Source organism: Oncorhynchus masou, chromosome 21 (genome assembly GCF_036934945.1).
Source record: "Oncorhynchus masou masou isolate Uvic2021 chromosome 21, UVic_Omas_1.1, whole genome shotgun sequence".
NCBI classification, from domain to species: domain Eukaryota; kingdom Metazoa; phylum Chordata; class Actinopteri; order Salmoniformes; family Salmonidae; genus Oncorhynchus; species Oncorhynchus masou.
In genome coordinates, this window is record NC_088232.1 from 16,850,982 (window position 1) to 16,870,415 (window position 19,434).

Consider the following 19,434-nt stretch of genomic DNA (forward strand, 5'->3'; position numbering starts at 1 on the left):
TCATCAGCAGAAAATTAGTTAGTAATGGTAAACATAAAAAATATAAGTTGACAATAAAAACAAAACCAGTTAAGATTTCGTTGGCTGCTCATAAACCTAGCTGAACTGTTTCTCAACTAGCTAAGTCAATAGATAGGGCCTGTCAGCTGTAATCTGCAAACTGCGATTTAACATTCTAAACCTAACTGCTGTTTATCCAGTTAGCTAGTGTTACTAGCTAGCCAGCCAGTTTGCCATAGCATAGTGCTAGTAGCCTATAGGTGATAGGTTCCTTATTTTAGCAACGCCACACAAAAAAATATCATATGGCAAAAATTGAAGGCATTATGTGCCTGCTTTTCGTGTTGTAGCACACAACCTAAGATCAGGGCAGGCGGAATAGACTCGCTATCTTACATAAGACAATGGTAGAACACAGTATTGGTAGTTAGTTTCTTGACAACGGCCTCTGTTTAACCCCTATGAGGGGCTGTGCTTTAAATGAGCCACAGAGAGAGACAGTCTAGCCAAGCCCACACCTACACTGCCTGGCCCCATTCACTCTTAGCCAGCCACACACATTCTTGATCTCTCCCTCTAGTTAGCCACCCACTCTGTCTCTTCCCACCATCACCACCAATTTACTAATCATACCTCATCCAGAGGAGCCGTTTAATTCATTGCGCTCTCTCTATTCCGCTCTTTTCCCGCTCGCTCTCTCCCAGAAAATGTAACGGATGGTGAAATATTTAATTGCGTCAACCATGCCACTATCTAAATTCTTTCTCTTCACCCCCCTTTACCCTCAATCCCTCCCTCGTTTTCTCTCTCTTACTGGGCAATGTACAGATTCAAATTTAGCTCCTGGCTTTAAAAACAAAAGAGAAATGACTTCCTAATCTTTAACCGTTTAACATCTTCCTTCAATAGCCCCGTATCTGTCTAGTCAGCCACCTTCTCATCTCCACTCTCTCTATCCCCCTCCCGTCTGCATGTCAAGAAGCCCCCAGTTAAAGCGTTGGCCCGCATGTCGTCACAATAACAATTACACTGCACCGCAAGCCTTTTGTGAGGCATTCTTTTAATTACTGGAAATGTGTAAAACGATTACACCCAATCTAAATCAAGCGTTCTCTCTTGTTTTATCTCGTTTCCTTCCATTTCACCAGGATGGATTGGAATGATACACTGAATAGGTTGCTTTGTTTGGTTTTGTCTTCCACCATCCCATTTTAAAAATGGAGATAGCGGCTAAATGCTGCACGGTGGATGTTTTGCTGTGTGTGTGTGCTTACACATCAGCATGGGTCCCCCTACTTTGCGTCTCAGTTGGAGGGCTGCCTGTCGTGGCCATAAGTGGTACTGTGATGAACAGCGTATGAAACTGTAATGACGTCTAAACTGCGGGCATGCTATAAATTAATCTAAAAAAGCCATTGAGGCTGTCAGAGGATAGCTGCAGGCAGGCACTCGTGTATGTCTGTCTGTGAGTGAGAGAGGTTGAGCAACTCGTCTCAAATTAAATACGGTCTGCGATGGCTGTTCTCAAATTAAATACGGTCTGCGATGGCTGTTCAGAGGCTATGTCCTGTGGCTATATCTTCCACTTGTTCATCAAAACACACACACACATATATTGGAGTGCTCCCGTTCAGCACGACTGGACGTGGGAAGATTGAGTCACCATCATATTTACATAAATCGACACATCAAGGATATACAGTATGAGCTAAAAGTGCGGATGGTGTACATATTTTCTAATTTCAGAGTGCTCGTATGACACACACACACACACACACACAGTAATATGTACTCATTCTGTCACAACAGCATTGTGCTTGCTGGAGAACTGAGAACGGTTCCTGGTACGGTCAGACTTACCTGGTGAATCTTTTGCCTGGGCTTGATCCATTAACATGTTGGTTTCAGACTGCAACATACAAGCAAGCACAAGGAAATTAAAGACTGACCTGATAGATGACAGAGGTAAACTACTTGAAATTAAGTGATAATAATTTTTCTAAGAGATCCCATTTGATATTTATCAGTGTAGTGTTTGTGAGGTGATTATCATGCAAATTAGCCAGGTCACAAAGAAAGGTTAGAGAATACTTTTTAGATAAAACTAAGTACACCGGCGCCATCTTGTGGAATGAAATGAACATTGCTTCACTGCTCCTCAAATTCAACTTGAACGAGGCTGGACACAACCGCACCACTGTAGCTCTGGTCCATTGCGTGACATGAGGCAACTCGTTGTCTTCGTGCGATGGACCAGAGCTAGCACAACTGTACATGGGGGGGGGGGGGGGGGTCTACAACGTATGAAATTGGTACTTCCGGCTGTCTCATTTTGTAGGCTAAGAATTGGCTTTACATTTTCATCGTCAAATTCATGAAAACACAGTCATATAAGATACACATATACATACACACACACACACACACAAATGTATACGTGTTTCCGTGTTAATTAACTTACCATATGCCGGTTTTCAACGTATTTGATGTTAGCTGGCTAACTAATGAGCTAGATTGATCAACGACAACCCAGAGCGTAGGTTTAACTACTTTTAATAACTAGATACATCCGTTAGCAATAGAAAAGTGCGTAGCCGTGTAAAGCCACATTATCAACAACCACTGTGTGGGTGGCGCATTGTATTATGGTAGAGCAGTCTTTGTTATTAACACACTACATACTAACTACCTTGTTTTTTGAGCTAGCCACATACTTATGTTGTTTATATCTTATTTAAACTGGCTTTCTTGTTATCTATAATGAGAATGTATTAACTAGTTGGTTAAAGTCTATACAATATAAAACCACATAGCCAAGTAGAGCAACATACTGTAGCTATCAAAACAACATTTGTCGCTATGGGGGCCACGGAACCTTGAAAAGGGTATCCCATACACACTGGGTTGCCACACAGGAGTTCAATTGATACTATTCTAACTTTCAGTGATGTGTCTTACTCCTTGAGCATCAAATATGTTGATCGAAGCAATCGGATATGAACAAATCAATATACAAATATAAATTGTATACATCTCTTATATGACTGCATTTTCACGAGTTTGATTCTATAAGCTTGAAGCGCATTCAAAAACAATATAGGATGTGGGAGGGATTAAGCAAGGGAGAAAGAATGGAGCTGAGAACGAATGGTACAAACCAATGTCTACCGAATACAAGCCTAGTAATTTAACTTATGAGTCAACAACAGGAGTGCTGGATACAAGCTCCTCTCCTGGAAACCCCGAGATGGAGGCGGTTAGTGAGAACTCAGAAATCAAACCCGACAAAGTGAGGAAGTACCTGCAGCGACAGGTTGGGTGAAGACTTCCAAGATTCACCACAATGATCAGGACAATGCCTGAGATGTACTACCAGACCCATCTGGGATTTCCTTTCCATCTGTGCAGTACAATTAATGACCATGGTAATAAACTCCAAGAAGAAAACCTCCCTAAAAGCACATTGTTCTGTTCACTTTGTACTGGCCTACTACTCACAGGGATTCTCTCAGGTCCCCTCACTCTTTGCCCACCATCCTCTACTTTCCTTACGGTTTCAGCATGACACTTTCTGCACTGCTCTCACCCTGGCAACCTCAACCTGTCTCACTCGCACAGAAATCAAACCCGACAAAAGTGAGGAAGTACCTGCGGCGACAGGTTGGGTGAAGACTTCCAAGATTCATCACAATGATCAGGACAATGCCAGAGATGTTTCTGAGCCAGTGGGAGTAATATATTTGTGGGGAAAGTGGATTCGTGTCTTTTGGCCGACCCATGTGTGGTATTTTTCTGGGTGGAGGGAAAAGCTGGGTATTGTTAACTAACGTGAGACTGAAGATACTGCCTTTAGTCACGATCCCGGATCCGGGATGGGGAGTTTCAAGAGGTTAACCTGATAAAGTCATACCAGGATATGTCAGGTATCCGGGAAGAGCTTTTCTTTCCAAACCCACTACAGTGTTTCAGGTGTCAAGCTTATGGTCATGTTGCACCAGTATGTAGGAGAACAATTTTGAGGATTGAGAAGTGTGCAGGAGGGCTTGGGACAAAGGAATGTGTAGTTTCGGTGGTACAAGTGTGTTTCAATGGTGGGGATGACCATGTTGCTGGGGATCAGAAATGTCCTGTGCGAGTGAGACAGGTTGAGGTTGCCAGGGTGAGAGCAGTGCAGAAAGTGTCATATGCTGGTGGGCAAAGGGTGAGGGAACCTGAGAGAATCCCTGTGAGTAATAGGCCAGTACAAGTGAACAGAACAATGTGCTTTTGGGGAGGTTTTCTTCTTGGAGTTTATTACTATGGTCATTAAGAGAGCGAGAGTTGCACCCCTTCTGAAAAAACCTACACTCGATCCCTCCGATGTCAACAACTACAGACCAGTATCCCTTCTTTCTTTTCTCTCCAAAACTCTTGAACGTGCCGTCCTTGGCCAGCTCTCCCGCTATCTCTCTCAGAATGACCTTCTTGATCCAAATCAGTCAGGTTTCAAGACTAGTCATTCAACTGAGACTGCTCTTCTCTGTATCACGGAGGCGCTCCGCACTGCTAAAGCTAACTCTCTCTCCTCTGCTCTCATCCTTCTAGACCTATCGGCTGCCTTCGATACTGTGAACCATCAGATCCTCCTCTCCACCCTCTCCGAGTTGGGCATCTCCGGCGCGGCCCACGCTTGGATTGCGTCCTACCTGACAGGTCGCTCCTACCAGGTGGCGTGGCGAGAATCTGTCTCCTCGCCACGCGCTCTCACCACTGGTGTCCCCCAGGGCTCTGTTCTAGCCCTCTCCTATTCTCGCTATACACCAAGTCACTTGGCTCTGTCATAACCTCACATGGTCTCTCCTATCATTGCTATGCAGACGACACACAATTAATCTTCTCCTTTCCCCCTTCTGATGACCAGGTGGCGAATCGCATCTCTGCATGTCTGGCAGACATTTCAGTGTGGATGACGGATCACCACCTCAAGCTGAACCTCGGCAAGACGGAGCTGCTCTTCCTCCCGGGGAAGGACTGCCCGTTCCATGATCTCGCCATCACGGTTGACAACTCCATTGTGTCCTCCTCCCAGAGCACTAAGAACCTTGGCGTGATCCTGGACAACACCCTGTCGTTCTCAACCAACATCATGGCTGTGGCCCGTTCCTGTAGGTTCATGCTCTACAACATCCGCAGAGTACGACCCTGCCTCACACAGGAAGCGGCGCAGGTCCTAATCCAGGCACTTGTCATCTCCCGTCTGGATTACTGCAACTCGCTGTTGGCTGGGCTCCCTGCCTGTGCCATTAAACCCCTACAACTCATCCAGAACGCCGCAGCCCGTCTGGTGTTCAACCTTCCCAAGTTCTCTCACGTCACCCCGCTCCTCCGCTCTCTCCACTGGCTTCCAGTTGAAGCTCGCATCCGCTACAAGACCATGGTGCTTGCCTACGGAGCTGTGAGGGGAACGGCACCGCAGTACCTCCAGGCTCTGATCAGGCCCTACACCCAAGCAAGGGCACTGCGTTCATCCACCTCTGGCCTGCTCGCCTCCCTACCACTGAGGAAGTACAGTTCCCGCTCAGCCCAGTCAAAACTGTTCGCTGCTCTGGCCCCCCAATGGTGGAACAAACTCCCTCACGACGCCAGGACAGCGGAGTCAATCACCACCTTCCGGAGACACCTGAAACCCCACCTCTTCAAGGAATACCTAGGATAGGATAAGTAATCCTTCTCACCCCCCCCTTAATGATTTAGATGCACTATTGTAAAGTGGCTGTTCCACTGGATGTCAGAAGGTGAATTCACCAATTTGTAAGTCGCTCTGGATAAGAGCGTCTGCTAAATGACTTAAATGTAAATGTAATTAATTGTACTGCACAGATGGAAAGGAAATCCCAGAAGATTGGTCTGGTAGTAGCAGCAGCAGAGAAGTGTTTGTGTGTCAGAGGAACTGCAGGGGGTTTGAGCGAAGGGGCCAAAATAGTTGGTAGAAGTGGGGAGTTTGTTGGGGATAGGGGTGTATATCTAGGGTTAGATGGTGGTGCCATTTCTTTTTTTCCATTTGTGAACAAAACGTGCACCCTTTCAGTTTGTTTGCCAGCTCATAGAAGTGGTAGGATAAGAAAATCAACTGCTTCCATGGAGATGGCCTCAATGGCGCTGCCCATGCTCTCAGATGCCATAACGGAACAGATACAATGATGCAATGGCTGTCTAAGTCTATGATAACATCTAGTTTCTACTACCTTTGATGGTTTATATCCAAACAGCATGACCACCGCCATTTTTAAGTCTTCTCTGTTCAGGTAGCCTTTCTTGTCCGTGTCACAAAGCTCATAAACCTTTGGAGGAAATACATTGTCATGTTACAAAAAAGTCTACCTTGTAGGGGCGAGAGAGGGGATGGGGTGTAATCAATGATGTGTGTGTGAGTGTGTGTGCGCACACACACACACACACACACACACACACACACACACACACACACACACACACACACACACACACACACACACACACACACACACAGTGGGGCAAAACAGTATTTAGTCAGCCACCAATTGTGCAAGTTCTCCCACTTAAAAAGATGAGAGGCCTGTTAATTTTCATAGGTACACTTCAACTATGACAGACAAAATTAGAAGAAAAAAAAATCCAGAAAATCACATTGTAGGCTTTTTTAAATGAATTTATTTGCAAATTATGGTGGAAAATAAGTATTTGGTCAATAAGAACAGTTTATCTCAATACTTTGTTTATATACCCTTTGTTGGCAATGACAGAGGTCAAAAGTCTTCTGTAAGTCTTCACAAGGTTTTCACACACTGTTGCTGGTATTTTGGCCCATTCCTCCATGCAGATCTCCTCTAGAGCAGTGATGTTTTGGGGCTGTTGCTGGGCAACATGGACTTTCAACTCCCTCCAAAGATTTTCTATGGGGTTGAGATCTGGAGACTGGCTAGGCCACTCCAGGACCTTGAAATGCTTCTTACGAAGCCACTCCTTCGTTGCCCGGGAGGTGTGTTTGGGATCATTGTCATGCTGAAAGACCCAGCCACGTTTCATCTTCAATGCCCTTGCTGATGGAAGGTTTTCACTCAAAATCTCACGACACATGGCCCCATTCATTCTTTCCTTTACACGGATCAGTCGTCCTGGTCCCTTTGTAGAAAAACAGCCCCAAAGCATGATGTTTCCACCCCCATGCTTCCCAGTAGGTATGGTGTTCTTTGGATGCAACTCAGCATTCTTCGTCCTCCAAACACAACGAGTTGATTTTTTACCAAAAAGTTATATTTTGGTTTCATCTGACCATATGACATTCTCCCAATCTTCTTCTGGGTCATCCAAGTGCTCTCTAGCAAACTTCAGACGGGCCTGGACATGTACTGGCTTAAGCAGGGGGACACGTCTGGCACTGCAGGATTTGAGTCCCTGGCGGCGTAGTGTGTTACTGATGGTAGGCTTTGTTACTTTGGTCCCAGCTCTCTGCAGGTCATTCACTAGGTCCCCTCGTGTGGTTCTGGGATTTTTGCTCACCGTTCTTGTGATCATTTTGACCCCACGGGGTGCGATCTTGCGTGGAGCCCCAGATCGAGGGAGATTATCAGTGGTCTTGTATGTCTTCCATTTCCTAATAATTGCTCCCACAGTTGATTTCTTCAAACCAAGCTGCTTACCTATTGCAGATTCAGTCTTCCCAGCCTGGTGCAGGTCTACAATTTTGTTTCTGGTGTCCTTTGACAGCTCTTTGGTCTTGGCCATAGTGGAGTTTGGAGTGTGACTGTTTGAAGTTGTGGACAGGTGTCTTTTATACTGATAACAAGTTCAAACAGGTGCCATTAATACAAGTAACGAGTGGAGGACAGATGAGCCTCTTAAAGAAGAAGTTACAGGTCTGTGAGAGCCAGAAATCTTGCTTGTTTGTAAGTGACCAAATACTTATTTTCCACCATAATTTGCAAATAAATTCATTAACAATCCTACAATGTGATTTTCTGGATTTTTTTCTAATTTTGTCTGTCATAGTTGAAGTGTACCTATGATGAAAATTACAGGCCTCTCTTTTTAAGTGGGATAACTTGCACAATTGGTTGCTGACTAAATACCTTTTTGCCCCACTGTATACATACATACATACACACACGATTTATATACACTGAGTGTACAAAACATTAGAAACACCCTCCTAATATTGAGTTGCACGCCTTTTTGCACTCAGAACAGCCGTAATTTGCCGGGGCATGGACCACAAGGAGTCGAAAGCGTTCCCCTGGGATAATGGCCCATGTTGACTCCAATGCTTCCCACAGTTCTGTCAAGTTGGCTGGATGTCCTTGGGTGGTTGACAATTCTTGATACACAAGGGAAACTGTGGAGCGTGAAAAACCAAGCAGCATTGCAGTTCTTGACACACTCAAACCCGGGCCTGGCACCTACTACCATACCCCATTCAAACGAAAAAGAAAAAAATGCCCAATCCCCCTCAATGGCTGGCACACACGTCTCAATTGTCTCAAGGCTTAAAAATCCTGCTTTAACCGGTCTCCTTCCCTTCATTTATACTGACTGGAGTGGATTTAACAGGTGACATCAATAAAGGATCATAGACTGACCAGGCGAAAGCTATGTCATGGAAAGAACAGGTGATCCAAATGTTTTGTACAGTCAGTGTATACAGATCATTGGTATATACCCATCATTGGGTGTAATCCAAAGTCTGCCCTTACGAAAAAAGACTGCAGTCAGAGTGCAGTATAAATGCAATATGCTGAAAATTCTGCGTCCAAAATATATATATTTTTTACTGCAGTAATTTTAAAAGTATAACTGCAGTTACATGTAATGATAATTAATTCTGCAATTACTGCGCCCAAAATACCAGTCGATAGCAATTACCGCACTTTTACTGCCGTTTCAAAACCGCAATCTTTTTCTGCAAGGGTGGCGGCAGTAGGTTATAGTAATGATGGACTAAAGAAGCCTAACATTGCTCGTTATAGTTCAAGGACCTTACATGTTCCGTTTAAAGACGAATTGGCTCTGGAAGCCAAAACAGCCAAATACTCCATCTAATCGTGATTCGATTCTCAACTGCGGTACGGTTCTAGAAACATAAATCCCTCTACCCTCATATCAAATCAAAATTATTTCACAAATGCAAAAAAAAAAACACTTACTGTACCGTTTTAACCAGTTTGAAACACAGTTGCAGCCAATGTTCCCTCTACTAGCAAATAATATGAACAAATATGCACATTTGGCCACATGTAGCTCTCGCTTTGATCTCAAAACAAGTGCATATACTCGCAACCACTCATGCTGTAAATACAGCCCATTTCAAAGTGAATGGCACATTCAAAGTGAATGGCATATTGCAATGGTCTATTTGCATATAGGGATACTGCAGCTCTGATTGGTTATGCCACACTGGTTGGTAGAGTATGGGCTGAGTCGTACATGTCAATGTAATAGAATCCTACTCCGGTGTGCTCCGCCTACAAGAAAAATCTCTTTCTTAGTTAGTTTTGCATAGTTTGTTTTGGTATGTTGCATTGAAAGTGGCTAATATTGGCAATTTACACAGTTGAAGGAAACATTGATAGTGTTAACTAAAGGGGAAAACTAGAACGTCGAGTGTAGTTCAATCTCGTGCTTCTCTGCGTGGGCTGATATTTCTTCTGCGCGGCAGTCCCGTGGAGCTGCACAGTTTAGATTGAACATTGGTTGCAACTGACAGTATGTTTCAGTGACAAGTTTTGTTGAGTCTGTCCGACCTCTTCCGTTTACACACTGGAGTTCGGAGATGCAGATAGAGTGGACTACCTGTGCTAATTAGCGGTCTTCCGTCTTTGTTCTGTAAACAAGCGCTGTAACATATGGCTTTGCGGGAACCCTAACCCTATAAAGATGTGTAGTCATTAAACTTGGTCATTATTTCCCGCTGATATGAAAGACATGTTCCTTATGTTTCCAAAACAGTACTGCAAGCGATACGTGTTAAAAGGAAAGACTCACACATTTTAAATGTTATATTGTTTTTGTGCATCTCTTAACGGTTCTTTTATTTAATTTTGGTACTTTTATCCCCAATTTCACGATATCCAATTGGTAGTTACAGTCTTGTCCCATCACTGCAACTCCCGTTTGGACTCTGGAGAGGCGAAGGTTGAGAGCCATGCCTCCTCCGAAACACAACCTTGCCAAGCCCCACTGATTCTTGACACACTGCTCCCTTAACCTGGAAGCCAGCCACACCAATGTGTTGGAGGATACCACAAGGAGTCGCTAGAGCGAGATGGGACAAGGACATCCCAGCTGGCCAAACCCTCCCCTAACCTGGACGACGCTGGGCCAATTGTACAACGTCTCATGGGTCTCCTGGGTCGCAGCCGTCTGCGACATAGCCTGGGATCGAACCCGGGTCTGTAGTGATGCCTCTGCACTGCGATGCAGTGCCTTAGAAATTCGAACAGAGCCTCCCGAGTTGCGCAGCGGTCTATCAATTACCTGGGTCATTTCATGTTAATCTGAGCTATTGCTGTTAAAGCAGACAAATATTTGTCTGGTATGAGGTACCATTGCGATAAAGTCCCTCTCACTAAACTGGAAGTTAATAGGAATACGACTTTTAGATTGTGAAAACATCTATCATACATGTCAGATTCAATAGTGGCCGATGTCATAACGCGGGAGGTTGTCTTCTCTCAAATGAGCCATTGATCATATTTTTGCCATATTCCGACCTGGAGAAATGTGTAACGTAAAAAAATTATACAGTTCTCACATATTAATGTTATTTAACACTAAAATCATAGAAATCACTTTATAGGAATTTTGGGTGGATTTTTCCTTTAACTCTTAAAGCAAGCGTTGGGGCTCTTAACAAAACCCGGTTAGAACCAAGGGGCAAAACAGACAGTGTTTGCTTATATTGTTGATAACATGTCAACTATATTTCGTCTTCAATGATTATTGAAAACAACTACAATAGCACAATGAGCACTTCATGTTGGTTAGATAGCTAGCAAATTTTAGCCATTTCATTGACATGAAATCAATAAAAAAAAAAAGACATGGTATCAAGAACAAGATGAAACGAGTCACGATTACCCACATGGCAGTTTTGTCAATGTTGCTAGCTATCGGTCCATCCACAATTACAACAATATACAGACTTCTGCCCCATTGAAGTGTGAGCTAGTGATGTTACGTTTGATACCGGACCTCTGAGGCATGCGAAATCGCTAAGCAGTTAAATTCGAAGCACTGTGCCGATGCGTATCACTTTATCAAAAGCGTAGTTTGATCAAGTGATTTTTCAAACCGTGTGTTTCAAAACATGAGATCCCACTGAATTTGTCATGGTTCCAGTGCTTTCTTCAACTACAAGCTGGTTTCAAACACCGATCTTTACTGGACAATGTACTTAGTTTTTGTATTGTATTTACTATGGTTCCCCATTAGCTGGGTCCAACAACATTAAGGCAGTTATACAATTTAAAAAAACATTTACAATACATTCATTACAGAATTCAAAACACAAACTGTGCCCCCTCAGGCCCAAAATCCATGTGTACGCGTGTGTATAGTGCGTATGTTATCGTGTGTGTATGCATGTGTCTGTGCCCATGTTTGTGTTACTTCACAGTCCCCGCTGTCCCATAAGGTCTATTTTTACTAGTTTAAAAAAAAAATCTGATTCTACTGTTTGCATCAGTTATCTGATTTGGAATAGAGTTCCTTTGTAGTCATGGTTTTATGTAGTACTGTGCGCCTCCCATAGTCTTCTGGACTTGGGGACTGTGAGTATTTAAAAAAAAACAGACAGCTCGGTACCTTCAGCTTGTCAACACTGCTTACAAAAACAAGTAATGAGGAAGTCAATATCTTCCACTTTGAGCCATGAGAGATTTACATGCATGTCATTAATGTTAGCTCTCCGTGTCCTTTTACGGGCCAGGTGTGCTGCCCTCTTCTGAGCCAACTGCAATTTTCCCAAGTCCCTCTTTGTGGCACTTGACCACACGACTGAACAATAGACCAGGTGCGACAAAGCAGGGCTTGTAGGATTTGCCTTGTTGGTAGTGTTGTTAAGAACGCAGAGCAGCGCTTTATTATGGACAGAACTCTCCCTATCTTAACTACTACTGTCTCAATATGTTTTGACCGTGACAGTTGACAATCTAGGGTTACGCCAAGCAGTTTAGTCACCTCAACTTGCTCAATTTCCACATTATTCATTACAAGATGTAGTTGAGGTTTAGGGATAAGTGAATGATTTGTCCCAAATACAATGCTTTGTTTTTGGAAATATTTAGGACTAACATTCCTTGCTACCCATTCTGAAACGAACTGCAGCTCTTTGTTAAGTGTTGCAGTCATTTCAGTCGTTGTAGTAGCTGACGTGTATAGTGTTGAGTCATCCACATACATAGACACACTGGCCTTACTCAAAGCCAGTGGCATGTCGTTAGTAAAGATTGAAAAAAGCCAGGGGCCTAAACAGCTACACTGGGGAATTCCTGCTTCTACCTGGATTATGTATCTGTATTCTGTTAGACAAGTAACTCAATATCCATATTATAGCAGAGGGTGTAAAGCCATAACACATACGTTTTTCCAGCAGCAGACTATGATCGATAATGTCAAAAGCCGCACTGAAGTCTAAACAAGACAGCCCCCACAATAATTTTATCATCAAGTTCTCTCAGCCAATCATCAGATATTTGTGTAAGTGCCGTGCTTGTTGAGTGTCCTTCCCTATATGCGTACTGAAAGTTGTTTGACCAGATACAGAAGTTTACTAAGGGTTGGTAACAGACTGATTGGTCTGCTATTTGAGCCAGTAAAGGGGGCTTTACTATTCTTGGGTAGCGGAATGACTTTAGCTTCCCTTCAGACCTGAGGGCACACACTTTCTAGTCGGCTTAAATTGAAGATGTGGCAAATAGGAGTGGCAATATCGTCCGCTATTATCCTCAGTAATTTTCCATCCCATTGTCAGACCCCAGTGGCTTGTCATTGTTGATAGACAATTTTTTCACCTCTTCCACACTGACTTTACAAAATTCAAAAGTACAATTCTTGTCTTTCATAATTTGGTCAGATATACTTGGATGTGAAGTGTCAGCGTTTGTTGCTGGCATGTCATCCCTAACGTTTATCTTGCCAATGAAAAAGTCATTAAAGTAGTTGTCAATATCAGTGGGTTTTGTGATGAATGAGCCATCCGATTTAATGAATGATAAGTTGGCTTTTTTCCCAAAATGTAATTTAAGGTGCTCCAAAGCTTTTTTTATTTAGCTTAGTCACATGATTTCTTAATTTGCAGTACGTTTGCCAATCAGTTGGGCTGCCAGACTTATTTACCATATCTTTTGCCTCATCCCTCAACCATACAATTTCTCCAATTCCTCATCAATCCAAGGGGATTGAACAGTTTTTACAGTCATTTTCTATATGGGTACGTGCTTATGTGCTGGAATAAGCAATTTCAGGAAAGTGTCAGATGCAGCGTCTGGTTGCTCCTCATTACACACCACAGACCAGCAAATACTCTTTACATCATCACCATATGAATCACTACAAAACATATTGTATGACCTCTGATGCACTATATTAGGGCCCTTCTTTGGAACTTTGGTTTTCCTAGATATGGCTACTATATTGTGATCACTACATCCTATGGATTTGGATACTGCTTTAAAGCAAATGTCTGCAGCATTAGTAAAGATGTGATCAATACATGTTGACGATTTAATTCCTGTGCTGTTTGTAAATACCCTGGTAGGTTGGCTGACTACCTGAATCAGGTTGCAGGCACTGGTTACAGTTCAGTTTTTTCTTGAGTGGGTGGGCAGCTTGATTAGAGCCAGTCAATATTTAAAATCACCCAGAAAATATACTTCTCTGTTGATATCACATACATTATCAAGGATTTCACATATATAATCCAGATACTGACTGTTAGCACTTGGCGGTCTATAGCAGCTCCCACAAGAATGGGTTTTAGGTGAGGCAGATGAACCTGTAGCCATATTACAGTATTTCAACAGTATTTAACATTAGATCTTCTCTAAGCTTTACAGGTATGTGGTTCTGTCACGACTTCCGCTGAAGTTCACTCCTCTCCTTGTTTGGGTGGCGTTAGGCGGTCGACGTCACCGGCTTTCTAACCATCGCCTCTCCATTTTTCATGTACCCATTTGTTTTGTCTTGTTCCCTGCACACCTGGTTTTCATTCCCCAATCAATTCATATGTATCTATTCCTCTGTTCCTCATCATGTCTTTGTGTAGGATTGTTTTGTGTTACGTGTATTTTGATATTGTGGATATTGTTACGTGCATTAATTTTTGTCTATGTTCAGTGTTTTGGGCACATTTTGTGTTACTTTGTGCTGTCATTTTTGACCGGAATAAAAAGTGCGCTTGTTCACTACACTCTGCTCTCCTGCACCTGACTTCGCCTCCAATACACAATCCTAACAGAATCCTACACCTACCATGGAGTCAGCAGGAGCAGATACCCCGGTCAGAGGAGTCAAGGAACGCGTCCAGGAACACGCGGCTATGCTACATCATCTCAGTGCCATGATGGATCGCGTTGTCCAGACCATGGACCGCTGGAGGTCTCTCCAGTGCCTCGACCAGCTCAACCGGGGTTCTCGCTACCCGTCCTGTCCGGATCCAGCTCCAGTGGAATACGTCTCTCCCTTCCCAGGGAGTATGATGGGACGGCCGCACAGTGCCAGGGGTTCCTTTTACAACTGGATCTATACCTGGCCACTGTTCACCCAGCTCCCTCAGGAATGGAGAGAGTATCCACACTCGTTTCATGCCTCTTGGGGGGGAGCTCTGGAGCGGGCAAACGCCATGTGGGGAGAGGAAGGCGCGGCGTTGGACCACTTAGAGGAGTTTACACGCCATTTCCGGGCCGTCTTTGACCATCTGCCCGAAGGTAGAGCAGCGGGTGAAAGACTCTTCCATTTGAGGCAGGGGACGAGGAGAGCACAGGATTTCGTGCTGGAGTTCCGAACCTTGGCCACCGGAGCAAGATGAAATGACAGGGCCCTCATCGACCACTATCGATGCAGCTTACGTGAGGACGTCCGACGGAGGTTGGCCTGCAGGGTTGCCACCACCACCTTTGACCAACTGGTGGATATGTCCATCCGGTTGGATAACCTGTTGGTCATCCGTGGACGTCCTGAGGGGTTTTCTGTCGGTTCCATCTCCCAGTACTTCCGTTCCGGTGCCCATGGAGTTGGGAGGGGCTGCGCGTACGGAGGGGCCTTCACATGCACCATCTGTGGCCGCAGAGGGCACACTGCCGGTCGGTGCCGGGTTGGTCCCTCTGGGAGTCGAGGCAGCAGGCAGGGCACTCAGCTGGGAATTTTATCGACCAAGCGTTAGCACTTACTTTAGGGATCCCCATTATTGTGGATAGACCTTTTCTGGTTCACGCTCTGGATAGCTGACCATTAGGGTAAGGGCTAGTCAGGAAGGCCACCATCTCCGTGGCCATAGAGACGCAGGGGGGTCACAATGAGAGAATCAGTCTCTTTCTCATTGACTCTCCCGCATTTCCTGTGGTACTAGGCCTTCCCTGGTTGGCTCGTCATAACCCCACCATTTCCTGGCAACAGAGGGCTCTTACGGGGTGGGCGAGAGAGTGCTCGGGGAGGTGTGTAGGGGTTTCCGTTGGTGTTACCATGGTGGAAAGTCCAGACCAGATCTCCACCGTGTGCATTCCCCCCAGAATATGCCGATTTGGCACAATTACCACCCCATCGACGGGGGGATTGTGCGATAAATCTCCTGGTAGACGCTGCACTTCCCAGGAGTCATGTGTATCCCCTGACGCAAGAGGAGATGGTGGCTATGAAGACATATGTCTCCGAATCCCTGCGTCAGGGGTACAGTCGGTCCTCCACTTCACCCGCCTCCTCAAGTTTCTTTTTTGTGAAGAAGGATGGAGGTCTGCACCCGTGCATTGATTATAGAGGTCTCAATCAAATCACGGTGAGGTAGTTACCCCGCTACCTCTTATCGCCACGGCGATTGAGTCAATGCACGGGGTGCGCTTCTTCATCACTAAACTGGATCTCAGGAGTGCGTACAATCTGGTGCGTATCCGAGAGGGAGACAAGTGGAAGACGGCATTTAGTACCACCTCAGGGCCTTATGAGTACCACGTCATGTGGTACGGGTTGATGAATGCTCCATCAGTCTTCCAATCCTTCGTAGAGGAGATTTTCAGGGACCTGCATGGGCATGGTGAACATGGATGACATTCTGATATACTGTGCTACACGCGCCAAGCATGTGTCCCTGGTGCACAAGGTACTTGGATGACTGTTGGAGCATGACGTGTACGTCATGCCTGTTCTTTCAACAGTCCGTCTCCTTTCTAGGTTATCGCATTTCTACATCAAGGGTGGAGATGGAGAGTGACTGCATAGCAGCCAAGCGTAATTGGCCGACTAACACCACGGTAAAGGAAGTGCAGCCATTTTTAGGGTTTGACAATTACAATTACCGGAGATTTATCCAGGGTTTTGGCGAGGTGGCTGCTCCCATTTCCTCACTGCTGAAGGGGGGTCCTGTACGTCTGCAGTGGTCGGTTAAGGCGGACAGGGCTTTTGGGCAGCTGAGAGCTCTGTTTACTGGCTCCCGTACCATTCTCCCGGCCTCCTGCCTGGTAGCGCCGGTCTTGTGGGAGGTGGACGCGTACTGAGCCCGCTCCACTCTAGTGTCTCGTCAGACTTCAGTACGTTCCATCTGCTGTCCATGACCAGTTGATCTATTGGGTCCACACATCACCCTCTGGTCATCCGGGGCTCGGTCGGACAGTGCACTGTCTGTCTGGGAAGTACTGGTGGCCCACCTTGGCTCGGGACGTGAGGGTTTATGTTTCCTCCTGCTCGGTGTGCACCCAGTGTAAGGCTCCTAGACACCTGCCCAGAGGTAAGCTCCCTTACCCATTCCATTCCAATAGCCTTGGTCACACCTGTCGGTTGATTTTCTTACGGATCTTCCTCCCTCACAGGAGAACACCACGATCTTGGTCGTTGTGGATCATTTCTCTAAGTACTGTCGTCTCCTCCCTCTGCCCGGTCTCCCTACAGCCCTACAAACTGCAGAGGCCCTGTTCACACACGTCTTCCAGCACTACGGGGTGCCTGAGGATACAAGTGTCTGATCGGGGTCCCCAGTTCACTTCGAGAGTCTGGAGGGCGTTCATGGAATGTAATGAGTAGGTGGAGAGAGTGAACCAGGATGTGGGCAGGTTTCTGTGGTCCTATTGCCAGGACCCGTCGGCGGAGTGGGAGGCGTTCCTGCCCTGGGCAGAGATGGCTCAGAACTTGTCCGTCGCTAACCTCTCCCCCTTTCAGTGTGTATTAGGGTCCTGGCACCGTGGCATCGGTGTCAGACTGAGGCGGACGAGTGGACGAGTGGTTCAGACGCGCGGAGGAGACCTAGGAAGCCGCCCATGGTCACCTCCAGCAGGCTGCGCTGCACCAAAAGACCTGCACGGACTGTCACCGAAGTGAGGCCCGGTGTTCGCACCAGGGGACAGGGTCTGGCTCTTGACCCGAAACCTGCCCCTCCGCCTGCCCTGCCAGAAGCTGGGCCCGCGGTTTGTGGGGCCATTCAAAGTCCTGAGGAGAGTGAACGAGGTATGTTACAGGTTACAGCTTCCCCCCGATTACCGTATTAACCGCTCGTTCCCTGCGTCTCTCCTCAGGCCTGTGGTGGTTGGTCCGCTCCAGGAGTCTTAGGTACGGGAGGCCGGTGTCTACGCACCAATGGAGCCGCGCGTCCGGGGGAGGTACTGTCACGACTTCCGCCGAAGTCGGCTCCTCTCCTTGTTCGGGTGGCGTTCGGCGGTCGACATCACCGGCTTTCTAACCATCGCCTCTCCATTTTTCATGTACCCATTTGTTTTGTCTTGTTCCCTGCACACCTGGTTTTCATTCCCCAATCAATTCATATGTATTTATTCCTCATCATGTCTTTGTGTAGGATTGTTTTGTGTTACGTGTATTTTGATATTGTGGATATTGTTACGCGCATTACTTTTTGTATATGTTCTGTGTTTTGGCACATTTTATGTTACTTTGTGCTGTCATTTTTGACCGGAATAAAAAGTGCGCCTGTTCACTACACTCTGCACCTGACTTCACCTCCAATACACAATCCTAACAGGTTCTTTATATAGACCGCAACACCATTTGGCATTTCTGTCTTTTCAGTAGATGTTGTAACCATGTATTACTACCACTGTATCAAAGGTATTATCTAAGTGAGTTTCAGAGATAGTCAGAATATGAAAGTCATCTGTTACAAGCAAGTTATTGACTTCATGGACCTTGTTTCTCAAGCTGCATATGTTAATATGGGCTACTTTTAGCACTTTTCTGGGTTGCTTGATTGTTTTTAATACTTTACTGGGAAACTTATCAGAAGTAGACTTGATAATGCAGGGTGAGCTGCACAAAGTGGTCTTCCTACTAGGGCACACAGCCTCAGTGCAACTCTGGTTCATAGGCTCATGATTACTGCATCCAATAGACCTGAAAATAGCTGTGCAGCGACACTCCTCATCCAACCTGACAGAGCTTGAGAATATCTGCAGAGAAGAATAGGATAAACTACCCAAATACAGGTGTGCCAAGCTAGCATCATACCCAAAAAGACTTGAGGCTGTAATCACTGCCAAAGGTGCTTCAAAAAAGTACTTAGTAAATTATCTGAATACTGTGATATTTCTGTTGTCATTATGGGGTAGTGTGTGTAGATTGATGAGGGGGGAAAAAACTATTTTATCAATTTTAGAATAAGGCTGTAACGTAACAAAATGTGGAAAAAGTCAAGGGGTCTGAATACTGTATAAGATCTCCTAAACCCATGTTAACCTCAGACCTTATTTTTGCCATTTATTCCAAACCACTCATTATTTCCCCATACATTTTTCCCATACGGATGGCTGAACCAATGACATGTATAAACGTGACTGGGCTGAACGAACCAGAGGCAAATTATTTCCGGGTTTTAGCAGTACAAGCTGGCGAGCTCTATAGACCCCAAACCACATTGAATGTGTCATAGTACCCATAAAACCTAGCAGTCATGCAGGGAAATGGTTCCAATTGTTTTTCCACCATTAATTTTTCCCATAGGTGATTTTAAAACCACATAAAATAAGGGCTGTGTTTCGTGTAGGCTTACCCTGGTGTGACGTTTTGATAAACATGTAAGTCTCTCAGACAAGGTGACTTATCAATATATTAGACTCTATTTAACGCTCAGTGTTTGTAAATGCTAATTAGCATCAAAGTAGACATCATACAAAACTACAAATCCCTGCAAGTTCCTTAATTTCAACTCCAGTTGATACCTTTACTAACAGGTATTGTGTCAATTTAAGACCTGTAAAAGACAGTTCAAAG

The 19,434-nt window shown here is 45.2% G+C and overlaps 1 protein-coding gene across 3 annotated transcripts in view; it reads right to left on the reverse strand.

The window, feature by feature from the left end:
- Nucleotides 1-19,434, reverse strand: part of efcab11 (EF-hand calcium binding domain 11) — an 88,479-nt gene that overhangs the window by 66,735 nt on the left and 2,310 nt on the right. For 2 of the 3 annotated variants that reach the window (XM_064926903.1, XM_064926901.1), the window contains exons 2-3: nt 6,225-6,320; nt 1,861-1,909 (exon numbers count right to left, since the gene is read on the reverse strand). In XM_064926903.1, the coding sequence (XP_064782975.1) occupies nt 1,861-1,909; nt 6,225-6,320 (145 nt within the window). The remainder of the gene's footprint in view (nt 1-1,860; nt 1,910-6,224; nt 6,321-19,434) is intronic. The other variant, XM_064926902.1, reaches the window with a different exon arrangement.